The 15,339-nt window shown below is 46.6% G+C and overlaps 1 protein-coding gene across 1 annotated transcript in view; it reads right to left on the bottom strand.

Annotated features, from left to right (window-relative positions):
• Nucleotides 1-3,800: 3,800 nt before the first annotated feature.
• si:dkey-225f5.4 (uncharacterized) overlaps nt 3,801-15,339 on the bottom strand; it is a 64,342-nt gene continuing 52,803 nt past the window's right edge. The window contains exons 11-12 of the mRNA XM_063037183.1: nt 5,749-5,849; nt 3,801-4,767 (exon numbers count right to left, since the gene is read on the bottom strand). Coding sequence (XP_062893253.1) covers nt 5,778-5,849 — 72 coding nt within the window. The 3' untranslated portion in view covers nt 3,801-4,767; nt 5,749-5,777. The remainder of the gene's footprint in view (nt 4,768-5,748; nt 5,850-15,339) is intronic.

Below are 15,339 nucleotides of genomic sequence, written 5' to 3'. Positions count from 1 at the left end.
TGAATTGGTATTTTTTATTATTATTATTATTTCTGTTACTTTCTCTCCCCCTGTGCTTGTTCTTGACTAGATACAAATTAAAAAAAAAAGAAAATCAGGAAACCTTTAGACTGCACAGTTTTATTTTTCCCAACTGGTTTCAACAGTAAAGACTTTTAACACATAGAAATCTCCTGTATTATTACCCAGTGGTAACAGTCCAGTCACAGTAGCAATTGCGTTTATAGAGTATCTTTAACAATATACAGAAATATACTTGGGTGTTTCATTCACACTGTTGTAAGAAAATGCAAGTTAAAGATGATGCTTTGCCTCGTCTGTCGTAACTTTGACACAAGGACCATCCTGAGTCAGGTCTTGCAACACAACTCGGGCCACTTCTCCGAATCCAACATTTTAAAAGTAATGAAAGTGGGAGCTTTATTTCACTTATTGTGTAGCTTATTTGGGGCAGAGTTACCATGGCTACAGCTGTCATTTCCTGCAGTTTGGCAAATGCATGCATAACGTCACTGAACAAAGTGCCCCCCCCACCCCCATGGGAAATTTACCCACATCTACTCCCCCTTCCCCTTCAGTGGTGTGGTTTGCCCACTCCTGGGTCCAATCTGGGGAGACTTTCACCTTAAGTAAAGCTCTTGGCTGGTTGTTTGATAATTTCACCCACAAGGATGAAGTTCAATTTATGGCTGTTAGTTGACCACTGTGCTACAGTTTTGCTTTCAATCCACCTGTCAACCAGAAACAAACTACTTTTTTAATTGTTTTACTGTCATTTTTACCTGGTTTAAAAATACTGAAAGGCCGTAGTGAAAATCCAGATGTACTGGTGGCTCATTCCAACACTATGTGCAAAGTCTCTATTTTTCCGGAGTTGGTGTACAAGAACACAAGACACAGGAACAGAGTTATCAAGTCTGCAGTACCACTCCCTCTCAACCCCATTCTCTTGCCTTCTTCCTGTAACCCCACTAACCAAGAACCTATCAATCTCCACTTTTAAGTAAACCCAATGACTTAGCCTCCATAGCCATCTGTGGTAATGAATTCCACAGATTCACCACCCTCTGGCTAAAGAAATTCCTTCTCATCTCTGTTCTAAACAGATGTCCATGTATTCTGGAGCTGTGCCCTCTGGTCCTAGACTTCGCCACAAGAAGAAAGAAACATCATCTCTACACCCACTGTATCTTGGCCTTTCAATGTTTGGTAGATCACCACCCCCCCCCCCCACCTCCCAGCATATTTTCTAAACTCCACAAGGAGAGCTTTAATAAACACTCAGACAGATCAGAGGGTAGCTGTTCTCCCTATTCTATAGATCACTTCGTTGACTGACTGTAAACAGTTTACACTAAGCTTCTATCTATAGCTCCCAGCAGTGGCCAGACTACCCATCCCCACACCAAGCCTCTTTGGCCTTCAGCTGCTCAGCCTTAGTTCAGACTTCCCCATCAACTGCACCCCAAGGTTCACTCAATTTTGTCCAAAAGCCATGACCCACTCTCCTTAACACTGGATCCTTGCCCAGATATATCTTGGTGAACATGCAGGAGAAGGGCTGAATGGACCAGGGACACAGCATCAGGATACAAGGACATCCCTTTAGAACAGAAATGAGGAGAATATTTATTGTAGTCAGAGGCTGTTGAACTTGTGCGCTTCATTGCTACAGACAGCTGTGGAGGCCAAATCAATGGGTATATTTAAAGTAGAGGTTGATAGGTTCTTGAAGTCTCAAAGATTATGGGGAGAAGGCAGGAGAATGAGGTTGAGAGGGATAATAAATCAGCCATGATGGAATGGTGGAGCAGGCTTGATGGGCCGATTGGCCTAATTTTGCTCCTGTGTCTGATGGCATGGCCTGTTTACGTATTATGTTACTCTGACACTTTGTTCAGATGAGCACAGTATCACAGAATGTAAATTTATACAGAAACAGAATCCTTCTTCATAATTAGTTTTTATTTGTAATAAAAAGAACAATTCAGAGTTTGTAAGATGAAGCAGCAACAGAAATGGCTAGGAGTCTATGGTAACTTGAGTGGAAAGTGCTCTGCTGCAACACTCTGAATATGGATAACAGAAAGGCATTCACACAACAAGCTCGCTGGTCTTGGGATAGTCAGATACAACTTTTATCCATAGACTCTTGCAATAAAAATAGGGAAGGGGCCATTTCCTGGGCCTGCAAAAGCATTGTGCAGTGTTGGGATACCATTCCCCTCCAATCTCTTTGAAACGGGGGTTTCTTGACTTTGACATTGACAGGTAGTTGCCTTTTTGACACAACAGGAGTATGTTCCAAACACTGACCTGGGAATCTCTAAAATTATTCATTTTCCATTGGAACTTATGTACACAAAATCCCTCAACAGGAGGTATTCCTCAATGGGGCAGTACAGTAGCACAATGGTTAGCGTAGTGCTTTACAGTGCCAGTGACCCAGGTTCAATTCCCTCCACTGCCTGTAAGGAGTTTGTATGCTCTCCCAGTGACCACGCGGGGTTCTTCCAGGTGCTCCAGTTTAACATACAGGGTAGTATGTTAATTGGTCAGCGCGGGCTCGTTGGGCAGGGAGGACCTTTTACCATGCTGTATCTCTAAACAAAATATAAAAGATCTGAGGCTACCATATGTATTAATTTGGTTCTGATATTTATTTTCAAATAAATTAAAAAAACAATCAAGCAGGAGCACAGAAGCAATATCAGACATTAAAATTTCATTGATGGTTCTCCATTCATAAATTTTCCATTTTACACAGGAAATCTTCGGGTGGTTTTTAACCTTGTTTACATAAGTAACTTTAAAGAATGGCCCCTTTAACAAATGGCAGACTGGTTAATGGGGTTTGGGGATGGCCCTTCCTCTGTGAGAGCTGGCACTGAGATACGTCAGCGGCGTTATTGTATACGAAGCCCAAGACCTGACGTTTAGTTTTCGTTTGTTCGTTATGTGCCATGACGTATGACATAGGCAATCATGGTCTTTCCATGACCATGATTGTTCTTTGCCATTGCCGCCTTCTGGGCAGTGTCTTTACAAGACAGGTGACCCCAGCCATTATCAATACCCTTCAGAGATTGTCTGCCTGGTATCAGTGGTCATATATCCAGGACTTGTGATATGCACCGGCTCCCATGGCTTCACGTGACCCTGATCGGGTTTTTTGGGCGGGGGGGGGGGTGCTAAGCAGGTGCTACACCTTGCCCAAGTAGAGGGAAGGAGTGCCTTACACCTCCTTGGTACCAACGTATCTCCACCCCACCACCAAAAACGTTACACTTAATTGGTAACCTTCAGTAGATGTGTTAATAGCACCCAATTGAGATGGCTGTTTCTCAAGCCACAGACTAATTAGAATCCAGCAACATCTGGGTATTTCAGCAGGTACAATGATGTTAGGAGGAGGAGGAGGGAGAAAGAAAAATTTCAAAAAAAACAATTAGGTTGGGGGCAAAATGCAGGAAATTAACGAGTTTGAAGGTCCCTGTCTGTCTATGCTGCCTTTTAAAACAATTTTTATGTAGTTTGAATGTGTTTAATCATTGTCAATGTGTTCTTTAAAGCATGTATTTTGCCATGCTAAGTGCTAATGTTTGTGCAAAGAACCCCATTACTACTTTGAGACCATTTAAAGAAAAGTTGTTTATCCCTTCTATAAAGAAGATTCTATTTAATTAGAGGCCGGTCAATGCATTAAGCTTGCTCAAGAAAAAGGAGCAGGTAGTTCAGCAAATGGCTCCGTTTTCAACCAGTTAATTTGTTTTTTGTCACCAATTATACTCAAATGTTCAATTGAAAAATAAATTTATTTCCTGTACTGATATACGTGTGTGTGTGTGTGTGTGTGTGTGTGTGTGTGCGTGCGTGTGTGCGCGTGCGCGCTGCTCTAAATTTCCAACATCTACAGAATCTCTTGTGTTTATGATCTAGCTGGCTGTTCTTCAGCAATGATCTTTGGGGAGACTCAGTGGATTCAAGAGCACCCCAGGGACTGACACTTTCACTCAGTGGCCACTTTATTAGGTATACCTGCTCATTAATGCAAATATCTAATCAGCCAATCATGTGGCAGCAACTCAATGCATGAACGCATACAGACACGGACAAGAGGTTCAGTTGTTCAGACCAAACATCAGAATGGGAAAGAAATGTGATCTAAGTGTCTTTGACTGTGAAATGATGGTTGGTGCCAGACAGGGTGGTTTGAGTATCTGAGAAACTGATGTCCTGGAATTTTCACAGACAAGAGTCTTTAGAACTGGGGTTCATGGATCCCTTGCTTAATAGCATTGGTCCATGGCATAAAAAAGGTTGGGAACCCCTGCTCTAGAGTTTACAGAGAGTGGCGTGAAAAACAACAAAACAGAAACATGCAGTGTGAGCCGCAGTTCTGTGGGCAAAAACAGCTCGTGAATGAGAGAGGAGAGAGGAGAGGAAAGGAGAGGGGAGAAGAGCCAGACTGGTTCAAACTGACAGGAAAGTGACAGTAACTCAAATAACCACTCGTTACAACAGTGGGGTGGAGAAGAGCACCTCTGAATGCATAAAACCGTGAAGTGAATGGTCTACAGCAGAAGGCATGAACATGCACTTACTGGCCACTTTATTTGGTACAGGAGGTAACTCAAGCGGCCACAGAGTATATGTTTCTGCTCTGTCATCCAGCTCCAAGTTAGACTTGACCTTATAGAGGCTCGTAATGTCATGAAGTGTGCAGATTAGATGCATGGTCACAATCTTTCACCCAGTGTAGAGAATCTGAAACAAGAGAGCGTAGATTTAAGATGAGAAGGGAAAGTGATAAGAGACCCAATGGGCAAGTTATTCCACAGTTTGGCGGGTTAATGGAACAAGCTGCATAATTAGGTATAATTACAATATTTAGATATCATGAAGGCAGCACAGCAGTGGCTCTACTTCATTTGGAGTTTGGTATGTTATCAAAGGCTCTTACAAATTTCTACAGATATAATGATGCAGAGCATTCTGACCAGTTGCATCACCTTCTGCTCCAGAGGCTCCAAAGAAGCAGGATTGCAAGAGGCTAGCGAGGGTTGCAGACTCAGCCAGTTCCATCACTGGCACAACCCTCCCCACCACTGACGGCATCTTCAAAAGGCAATGCCACGGAAGCTGGCTTCCCTCATGAAGGACCCTCACCATCCGGGATGAACCTTCTTCACATTACTTCCACAGGAGAGAAGGTACAAGAGCCAGAAGGTGCACACACAGTGTTTGAGGGACAGCTTCTACCACCCCCCATCGTCAGACTTCTGAACAGTGCATGCATGAACACTACCTCATTATTCCCTTCTTTTGCACCTATTTTTTTCATAATTGTAATCTACAGTAATATTACTGCCACACAGCAACAATAAACCTGATTCTGAGGTACGTGAATAGGAAAGGTTTTGAGCAGGGGTTCCCAACCATTTTTTATACTATGGATCTCTATCATTACTCATCGAACCCAGGTTGGGAACCTCTGGTTCAGAAGGTTATGGGGCAAATGGAACAGGCTCAGGTAGATAACTTGGTCGGCACGAATAATACCTGTTTCAGTGTATAACTGTGACAAGATGTAGGTCGACGGGAATATGCAGGATAATAGTCTGGCCTGTTTCTGTGCGCCAGTGCTCTTGACAGCAATCAACAATTCACTACAGGCCATAACAGACAATTATTTAATCGGAGCAAGGGACGGACAAAGAGAGAAAAGTGGCATTTGCTTCAGCTTACTACGTGCACACAAGAGAAAAAAGCACCCTCTATCCTTCCCGATACTTCAAGTTGTTCAGATACTCCAACCAGTCAGTCAGCAGCGGCTTGGCTTGTGGAGGCTGGGGAGAAAGCAAGAACAATGAAAACTCACCAAGAGGAGCGGAGAGAAGCAACAAGTTTAAGCTGCTGATACATTCGAGGTAGGTGCAAAATAGTTCACCACCCCACCAACATCTAGTTATCTTAGTCTTTCTTTGCCAAGCATCACAGCAGTGTGGCAGTTAGTGTAATGCTATTACAGCACCCACCAGTGACCTGTGTTCAATTCCATTACTGTCTGTGAGGAGTTTCTACGTTCTCCTCATGACCGCGTAGATTTCCTCCTGGTGCCCCGGTTTCCTCCCACAGTCCAAAGACGCAGTGGTCATCATCATCATTATGTGCCGTGTCATTAACTAATCACATGGGTGTAATTGGGCCACACAGGCTCGTTGGGCCAGAAGTGCCTGTGTTACTGTGCTGTATCTCTAAAGAAAATAAAATATAAAATCTCCCACTACACAAGAAATTCCAGATACTGGAAATCTTGAGCATCACACACACAAAATGGTGGAAGATTCCAGCAGGTTAGGCACCATCTATGGATGGAAATGAACAGTCAATTCTTCAGACTGAGACCCTTCATCAGGACTGAAAAGGAAGGGGCAGGAGTCAGAATAAGCGGGTGGGGGGGGGGAGGAGAGAATAGAGGTATCAGCTCCCTTCTTCCTCAGCCTTCCACCTATCCCCTACCAGCTTGCACCTCTCCTCTTCCCCACCTTCTTACTCTGGCGTCTGCCCCCTTCCTTTCCAGTCCTGATGAAGGGTCTCGGCCCAAAACGTCAGCTGACAGATACATGGATGGGAGGTGTATGGAGGGATATGGTCCGTGTGCAGGTCAGTGGGACTAGGCAGAAAATGGTTCGGCACAGCCAAGAAGGGCCAAAAGGCCTGTTTCTGTGCTGTAGTTTCTATGGTATGGCTCTATGGTTTATTCCCCTCCATAGATGCAGCCCGACCTAAGTTGTTCCAGTGCTTTGTGTGTGTCTGCCACTGCACACCATCTCTCCCTTCCCCTATAACTCTGGTGTCTTCATGAGTGAGGCAAGATCGTTAAACAAATTGAACTATGAGATAAAAACTATCAGAGCAGTGGAACATTGTCAGAGGATACAGACCCTCTCGAGCAAGGGCTCCCAAGCTTTTTTATGCCATGGTCCCCTACCATTAATCAAAGGATCTGTGGACCCCAGGTTGGGAACCCCTGCTCTAGAGGTTCTTCACCCTAAAGGTTGAGGCAGTGGTAAGGAAGGCAAATGCAATGGTCAGACCTTACTTGGCATATTGTCAGCAGTTTTGGGCACCTTATCTAAGAGAGGATGTGCTAGCATTGGAGTGGGCCCAGCACAGGTTCATGAGAGTGACTGGAAATGAAGGGGTTAACATATGAGGAGCGTTTGATGGCTCTCAGCCTGTGCTCACTGGAGTTCAGAATGAGGGAGAATCTCATTGAAACCTATCGAATACTGAAAGGCCAAGAAAGGGTGTATGTGGAGAGGATGTTTCCTATAGTGGGGGAGTCTAGGACCAGTAGGCACAGCCTCAGAATAGAGGGATGCCCATTTAGAACAGAGATAAGGAGGAATTTCTTTAGCCAGAAGGTGGTGAATCTGTGGAATTCAATGCCACAGAAAGCAATGGAGGCCAAGTCATTGGGTATATTTAAAGTGAAGGTTAATAGAGACTGAATTAGTAAGGGCAGCAAAGGTTACGGGGAGAATGCAGGTTAAGGGGAAAGACAGAGGAGCTGGTTGTGGACTACAGGAGGAATGGAGACAGGCTAACCCCTATTGACATCGATGGATCTGGGGTTGAGAGGGTAAACAGCTTTAAGTTCCTCAGCATACATATCACTGAGGATCTCGTGTGGTCTGTACATACTGGCTGTGTGGTGAAAAAAGGCACAACAGCACCTCTTTCACCTCAAACCGTTGAAGATGTTTGGTATGGCCCCCCCATATTCTACGAACTTTCTACAGGAGCACAATTGAGAGCATCCTGACTGGCTATATCACTGCCTGGTATGGGAACTGTACTTCCCTCAATTGCAGGACTCTGCAGAGAGTGGTGCGGACAGCCCAGCGTGTCTGTAGATGGGAACTTCCCACTATTGAGGACACTTACAAAGACAGGTGTGTAAAAAGGGCCCAAAGGATCATTGAAGACCTGAGTCACCCCAACCACAAACTGTTCCAGCTGCTACCATCTGGGAAACGGTACCACAGCATAAAAGCCAGACCGGCAGGCTCCGGGACAGCTCCTTTCACCAGGCCATCAGACTGATTAATTCATGCTGACACAACTGTATTTCTATGTTATATTGACTATCCTGTTGTACATAATATTATAAATTACTACAAATTGCACATCGCACATTTGAACGGAGATGTAACAAAGATTTTTACGCATGTATTTGAGGGATGTAAGTAAAAGTCAATTCAATTCAGGAGAAAGGGGTTAAGAGGGATAATAAATCAGGCATAATGGAATGGTAGAGCAGACTTGATGTGCTGAATAACCTAATTCTGCTCCTATGTCTCATGGTCTTATCTCACTTGGTGAGTCCCTGTTGTTAGGTGGACTATGAAACGAAAATCCTGCATGCAAGATCTCACCACACACCATTACAAATGCCTCCACAATCTTGTCAGCTAACTCTTTCAGAACCCTGGGGATGTACACGATCTGGTCCGGGTGACTTATCTACCTTCAGACCTTTCAACTTCATAAGCACCTTCTTCTTAGTAATAGCAGCTACTCTCACCTCTGCCCCGACACTCGAATTTCTGGCGTACTGCTGGTGTCCTGCACAGCGAAGACTGATGCAAAATACCCATCAAGTTCATTCGCCATTTCTTTGCCCCCATTACTACCTCTTTAGCATCATTTTCCAGCAGTCCAATATCCACTCTCGCCCCTCTTTTACTCTGAAAAATGTTTTGGTACCCACTTTAATATTTTTGGCTAGCATCTTTTTTCTCCTTGTGGTTTACTTAGTTGCATTCTGTTGGTTTTTAAAAGCTTCCCAATCCTCTACCTTCCCACTAATTTTAGCATTATATTATATACCCTCATTTTCGCTTTTATGCTGTCTTTAGCTTCCACTGTCAGCCACAGTTGCCTCGTTCTCCCTTCAGAATACTACTTCATCTTTGGGATGTATCTATCCTGTGCCATCCGAATTGCCCCAGAAACTCCAGCCATTGCTGCTCTGCCATCATCCCTGCTAGTGTTCCCTTCCAATCAACTTTGTTTAGCTCCTCTCTCGTGCCTCTGTAATTCCCTTTATTCCATTGTAATACTGATACATCTGACATTTATCATCTCCTTCTTAAACTGCAGAGTGAATTCCATCATATTCTGATCACTGTCTCCCAAGGATTCCTTTACTCTAAGCTCCCTAATCAAATCTGGTTCATTGCACAACACCTAATCCAGCTTTGCCTTTCCCCTAGTGGGCTCAACCACAAGCTGCTCTAAAAAGCCATCACGTAGGCATTCTGCAAATTGCCTCTCTTGGGATCCAGCACCAACCACATTTTCCCAATCTCGCTGTATATTAAAGTTCCCCATTGCTCTTGTAACATTGCCCTTATTACATACCTTTTTGATTCACCATTGAAATTTATATCCCACAGCCTGGAAATAACTCCCATCAGCATATTTTTACTCTTGCAGTTTTTTTTTTAACTCTACCCACAAGAATTGTACATCTTCCAATCCTACGTCACCACTTTCTAAGGATTTGATTTCATTTATACCAACAGAGCCACCCCACCCCCTCTGCCTATCTGCCTGTCCTTTCAATACAATGTGTATCCTTGGATGGTAAGCTTCCAACTATGATCTTTCAGCCACGTCTTAGTGATGCCCACTACATCATACCCACCCATCCCTAACTGTACTACAAGATCTACCTAATTCCATATGCTATGTGCATTCAAATATAACACCTTCAGACCTGCAGTCATCATCCTTTTCGATTTTCAAGTTCAAGCTCAAGTTCATGTTTAATTGTTATACAACCATATATGAATACCCATGAATACACTGGGTCAAGGTGCAGAACACAGTACTAACAGTCATACACAGTACAAGGCACATATAGCACACATAAGATGGCAGTAAAATACAGTCGCACAGGGAAAAAATGTATGTTGTCCATGAATGCTGCAACAGTCTGCAGTCGAAAACAATACAGCTCGTCTTCTGCCAAGTGAACAGTGGAGGGCAGTACTGACTCCAAAACCTCTCCCCTGGACGGCCGCAAACAGGTGACGCCACAGCCCGAGGCCTAGTTGTCACCACAACCGGGGCCACACAGCTCCCCCTGCTGTCCGCACAGCATAAGGCACACACAGCACATATAAGGCCGCAGTAAAGCAGTCACACAAAAAAAGAACACAGTCCAAGTTCCTGAGTTTAAGAATTCCGCAGCTGAACACAACACAGTTTGTCCTCCACCGAGCAAACACTAAGGGCAGCTCCAATGCCTCCAGTACCAACTCTGACACCCCTATCCAAACATGCGACATCTTACCGGAAATATAAAAATACCCCTATGTTTCTCTTCATCTCATCCCACTGACGACAATTTTCCCCTATCATCTGCCTATCCATCCTCACTACAGACTGCATCGACTTGTATACCAAATGCCCCATCCTCAGTCTTATCATCCCACCCCCCTGCTAACTTAGTTCAAACCCTTCCCAACAGCTCTAGCAAACCTGCCTGCAAGGATATTGGTCCCCTTTGGGTTCAGGTGTACACCATCCTCTTGGTACAATCTACGTCAATGATATGTCAATCCATGGCCTCCTCTACTGCCAAGATGAAACCACACTCAGGTTGGAGGCACAACACCTTATATTCCGTCTGGGTAGCCTCCAACCTGATGGCATGAACACTGACTTCTCAAACTTCCGTTAGTGCCCCACCTCCCCCTCGTACCCCATCCGTTATTTATTTATTATTCCCCTCCTTTTTTCCCCTCTCTTTTTTCTCTCTCTGACCCTCTCACAATCACTCCTTGCCTGTTCTCCATCTTCCTCTGGGCTCCCCTCCCCCTTTCTTTCTCCCTAGGCCTCCCGTCCCATGATCCTCTCCCTTCTCCAGCCTTGTATCCCTTTTACCAAGCAACTTTCCAGCTCTTAGCTCCATCCCTCCCCCTCCTGTCTTCTCCTATCATTTCAGATCTCCCCCTCCCCCTCCCACTTTCAAATCTCTTACTATCTCTTCTTTCCGTTAGTCCTGACGAAGGGTCTTGGCCCAAAACGTCAACTGTACCTCTTCCTATAGATGCTGCCTGGCCTGCTGCATTCCACCAGCATTTTGTGTGTGAGTTGCTTGAATTTCCAGCATCTGCAGATTTCCTCGTGTTTGCCTCTTTGTACAAGTCATACCTTCCCCAGAAGAGATCCCAATGATCCAGAGATCTGAAACCTGGCTGCCTTGCACCAGTTCCTCAGCCACTCATTCACCTGTCCCATCATCCTATTCCTGCCCTGACTAGCGTGTGGCACTGGGAGTAATCCAGAGATCAATACTTTGGAGGTCTTGTTCTTCAGCCTCTTCCTTAACTTCCTAACTCACTGCACAGGATCTCTTCCCCCTTTCTACCTATGTCAATGGTGCCGACCTCTGGCTGCTCACCCTTCCCCTTGAGTATTTTCTGCTGCTGCTCTCAGTATCCTGGACCCTAGCACCTGGGAGGCAGCACACCACCCTGGCTTCTCACTCACGGTCATAAAATCCCCTGTCCGTCCCCATTCCTGCCTGTGGCCATCAAACTCTGCAGCTCCTCCCTTGGAGGGCCAGAAACCCTGAGCCGATAGGCTGGTCCTGGACTTATTTCCATCTGGCATAATTTACATATTACTATTTAACTATTTATGGTTCTATTACTATATTATTTATGGTGCAACTGTAACGAAAACCAATTTCCCCCGGGATCAATAAAGTATGGCTATGACTTAACTATCGAGTCTCCTATCACTATACTGCTTGACTTTACTGTTCGGGGACTACCGGTAGAGCTCATGGAGTGAACAACATACATCAAAGTTGCTGGTGAACGCAGCAGGCCAAGCAGTATCTATAGGAAGAGGCGCAGTCGACGTTTCAGGCCGAGACCCTTCGTCAGGACTAACTGAAGGAAGAGTGAGTAAGAGATTTGAAAGTGGGAGGGGGAGGGGGAGGGGGAGAGGGAGATCCAAAATGATAGGAGAAGACAGGAGGGGGAGGGATAGAGCCGAGAGCTGGACAGGTGATAGGCAAAAGGGGATACGAGAGGATCATGGGACAGGAGGCCTAGGGAGAAAGACGGGGGGGGGGGGTGACCCAGAGGATGGGCAAGAGGTATATTCAGAGGGACAGAGGGAGAAAAAGGAGAGTGAGAGAAAGAATGTGTGCATAAAAATGAGTAACAGCTGGGGTACGAGGGGGAGGTGGGGCCTAGCGGAAGTTAGAGAAGTCAATGTTCATGCCATCAGGTTGGAGGCTACCCAGACGGAATATAAGGTGTTGTTCCTCCAACCTGAGTGTGGCTTCATCTTTACAGTAGAGGAGGCCGTGGATAGACATGTCAGAATGGGAATGGGAGGTGGAATTAAAATGTGTGGCCACTGGGAGATCCTGCTTTCTCTGGCGGACAGAGCGTAGATGTTCAGCAAAGCGGTTTCCCAGTCTGCGTCGGGTCTCACCAATATATAAAAGGCCACATCGGGAGCACCGGACGCAGTATATCACCCCAGCCGACTCACAGGTGAAGTGATGCCTCACCTGGAAGGACTGTTTGGGGCCCTGAATGGTGGTAAGGGAGGAAGTGTAAGGGCATGTGTAGCACTTGTTCCGCTTACACGGATAAGTGCCAGGAGGGAGATCAGTGGGGAGGGATGGGGGGGACGAATGGACAAGGGAGTTGTGTAGGGAGCGATCCCTGCGGAATGCAGAGAGAGGGGGGAGGGAAAGATGTGCTTAGTGGTGGGATCCCGTTGGAGGTGGCGGAAGTTACGGAGAATAATATGTTGGACCCGGAGGCTGGTGGGGTGGTAGGTGAGGACCAGGGGAACCCTATTCCTAGTGGGGTGGTGGGAGGATGGAGTGAGAGCAGATGTACGTGAAATGGAGGAGATGCGTTTAAGAGCAGAGTTGATAGTGGAGGAAGGGAAGCCCCTTTCTTTAAAAAATGAGGACATCTCCCTCATCCTAGAATGAAAAGCCTCATCCTGAGAGCAGATGCGGCGGAGACGGAGGAATTGCGAGAAGGGGATGGCGTTTTTGCAAGAGACAGGGTGAGAAGAGGAATAGTCCAGATAGCTGTGAGAGTCAGTAGGCTTATAGTAGATATCAGTGGATAAGCTGTCTCCAGAGACAGAGACAGAAAGATCTAGAAAGGGGAGGGAGGTGTCGGAAATAGACCAGGTAAACTTGAGGGCAGGGTGAAAGTTGGAGGCAAAGTTAATAAAGTCAACGAGTTCTGCATGCGTGCAGGAAGCAGCGCCAATGCAGTCATCGATATAGCGAAGGAAAAGTGGGGGACAGATACCAGAATAGGCACGGAACATAGATTGTTCCATAAACCCAACAAAAAGGCAGGCATAGCTAGGACCCATACGGGTGCCCATAGCTACACCTTTAGTTTGGAGGAAGTGGGAGGAGCCAAAGGAGAAATTATTAAGAGTAAGGACTAATTCCGCTAGACGGAGCAGAGTGGTGGTAGAGGGGAACTGATTAGGTCTGGAATCCAAAAAGAAGCGTAGAGCTTTGAGACCTTCCTGATGGGGGATGGAAGTATATAAGGACTGGACATCCATGGTGAAAATAAAGCGGTGGGGGCCAGGGAACTTAAAATCATCGAAAAGTTTAAGAGCGTGAGAAGTGTCACGAACATAGGTCGGAAGGGATTGAACAAGGGGTGATAAAACAGTGTCGAGGTATGCAGAAACGAGTTCAGTGGGGCAGGAGCAAGCTGAGACAATAGGTCGGCCAGGACAGGCAGGTTTGTGGATCTTGGGTAGGAGGTAGAAACGGGAAGTGCGGGGTGTGGGAACTATAAGGTTGGTAGCAGTGGATGGGAGATCCCCTGAGCGGATAAAGTCGTTGATAGTGTGGGAGACAATGGCCTGGTGCTCCTTAGTGGGGTCACGATCGAGGGGTAAATAAGAGGAGGTATCCGCGAGTTGTCGCTGTGCCTCGGCAAGGTAGAGGTCAGTACGCCAGACTACAACAGCACCCCCTTTATCAGCGGGTTTAATAATAAGGTTAGGATTAGTGCGGAGGGAGTGGAGAGCAGAGCGTTCCGAAGGAGTGAGGTTGGAATGGGGACAAGGTGCGGTGAAGTTGAGACGGTTGATGTCCCGTCGGCAGTTGGCAATAAAGAGATCCAGAGCAGGCAGAAGACCAGAACGGGGTGTCCATGAAGAAGAGGAGGGTTGAAGACGGGAGAAGGGGTCATCGGTGGGGGTGGAAGAGTCCTTGCCGAAGAAGTAGGCTCGGAGATGGAGACGACGGAAGAAAAGTTCCGCATCGTGGCGAACACGGAACTCGCTGAGGTGTGGGCGAAGGGGGACAAACGTGAGGCCCTTACTGAGGACAGAGCGTTCTGCCTCCGACAGTTGAAGGTCGGAGGGGATGGTAAAGACCCGGCACGGATGAGAGCTGGGATCAGAGGGGGGAGGGGGGAGGCTGGGGGTGTCAGTGGAGAGGGGAGGGTTGGGGTGAGAGGAAGATGGAGCCTCTGAGGGCCCAGGAGCTGACGGTGGGATCTGAGGAAGACGGGGCTGCGGAGTGGTGGTGGGGGAAGGGGAGACGGGAGTCACAACAGCAACACATAAAGACCCGGCCTGGAGTTCAAGGCTGGAGTCGCAGTTGGTGGTTGCGTAATCATTTCGAATGTGTCCATGGTCGTTGCTGGAGTCCGGGTTTTGAATATGTCCTGAGGTGTTGGAGCCGCCGAGATCAATGGCAGGTGCCGCAACCGAAAGTTCATGCCTGCTAGCGTCGGGGCCGGCAGGCTCTGCAGTCCGTAGGTGTAAGATCTTGCGATCTTTGCCTAACATGACAAAGTCAAAGAAACGGCGATTGCAGGCGTGGATCCGACGGAGGATGAAATAGCGGGTAGGACCATTACAGACGGCGAAGAAAGTGTCCCGAAGGTGTGGAAGGGTCTGGGATAGGGACACCAAGTACCTCCTCATGGCGGAGAGCGTCGCCTTCAGAGCTTGACGGGAGAAGCGGCGAGAGGCAGAGTCAAAAAAATGTGAGTACCTGGGATCCTCAGAAGGTCCAAATTGAGAGGCTTGGAAACGAATCCTAAAGCCAACTGGAGTAAGTTGGCGACGGAGGCACGTTCCAAGAAAGGATACATGGCTGTGATAGCGAGTTTGAGTCAAAATGTGGCCGTCGAAGAGAGGATCTAAACTTCTTCGGTGTAGGCATCACTGGAAGAGACTTAGCAGTAGTGAATTTAAACGCAAACAACAGGAATTCTGCAGATGCTGGAAATTCAA

Source organism: Mobula hypostoma, chromosome X1 (assembly GCF_963921235.1).
Source record: "Mobula hypostoma chromosome X1, sMobHyp1.1, whole genome shotgun sequence".
Taxonomy (NCBI): Eukaryota; Metazoa; Chordata; class Chondrichthyes; order Myliobatiformes; family Myliobatidae; genus Mobula; species Mobula hypostoma.
Note: the sequence above shows the minus strand (reverse complement) of the source record. Positions and strands in the feature narration are given on the sequence as shown.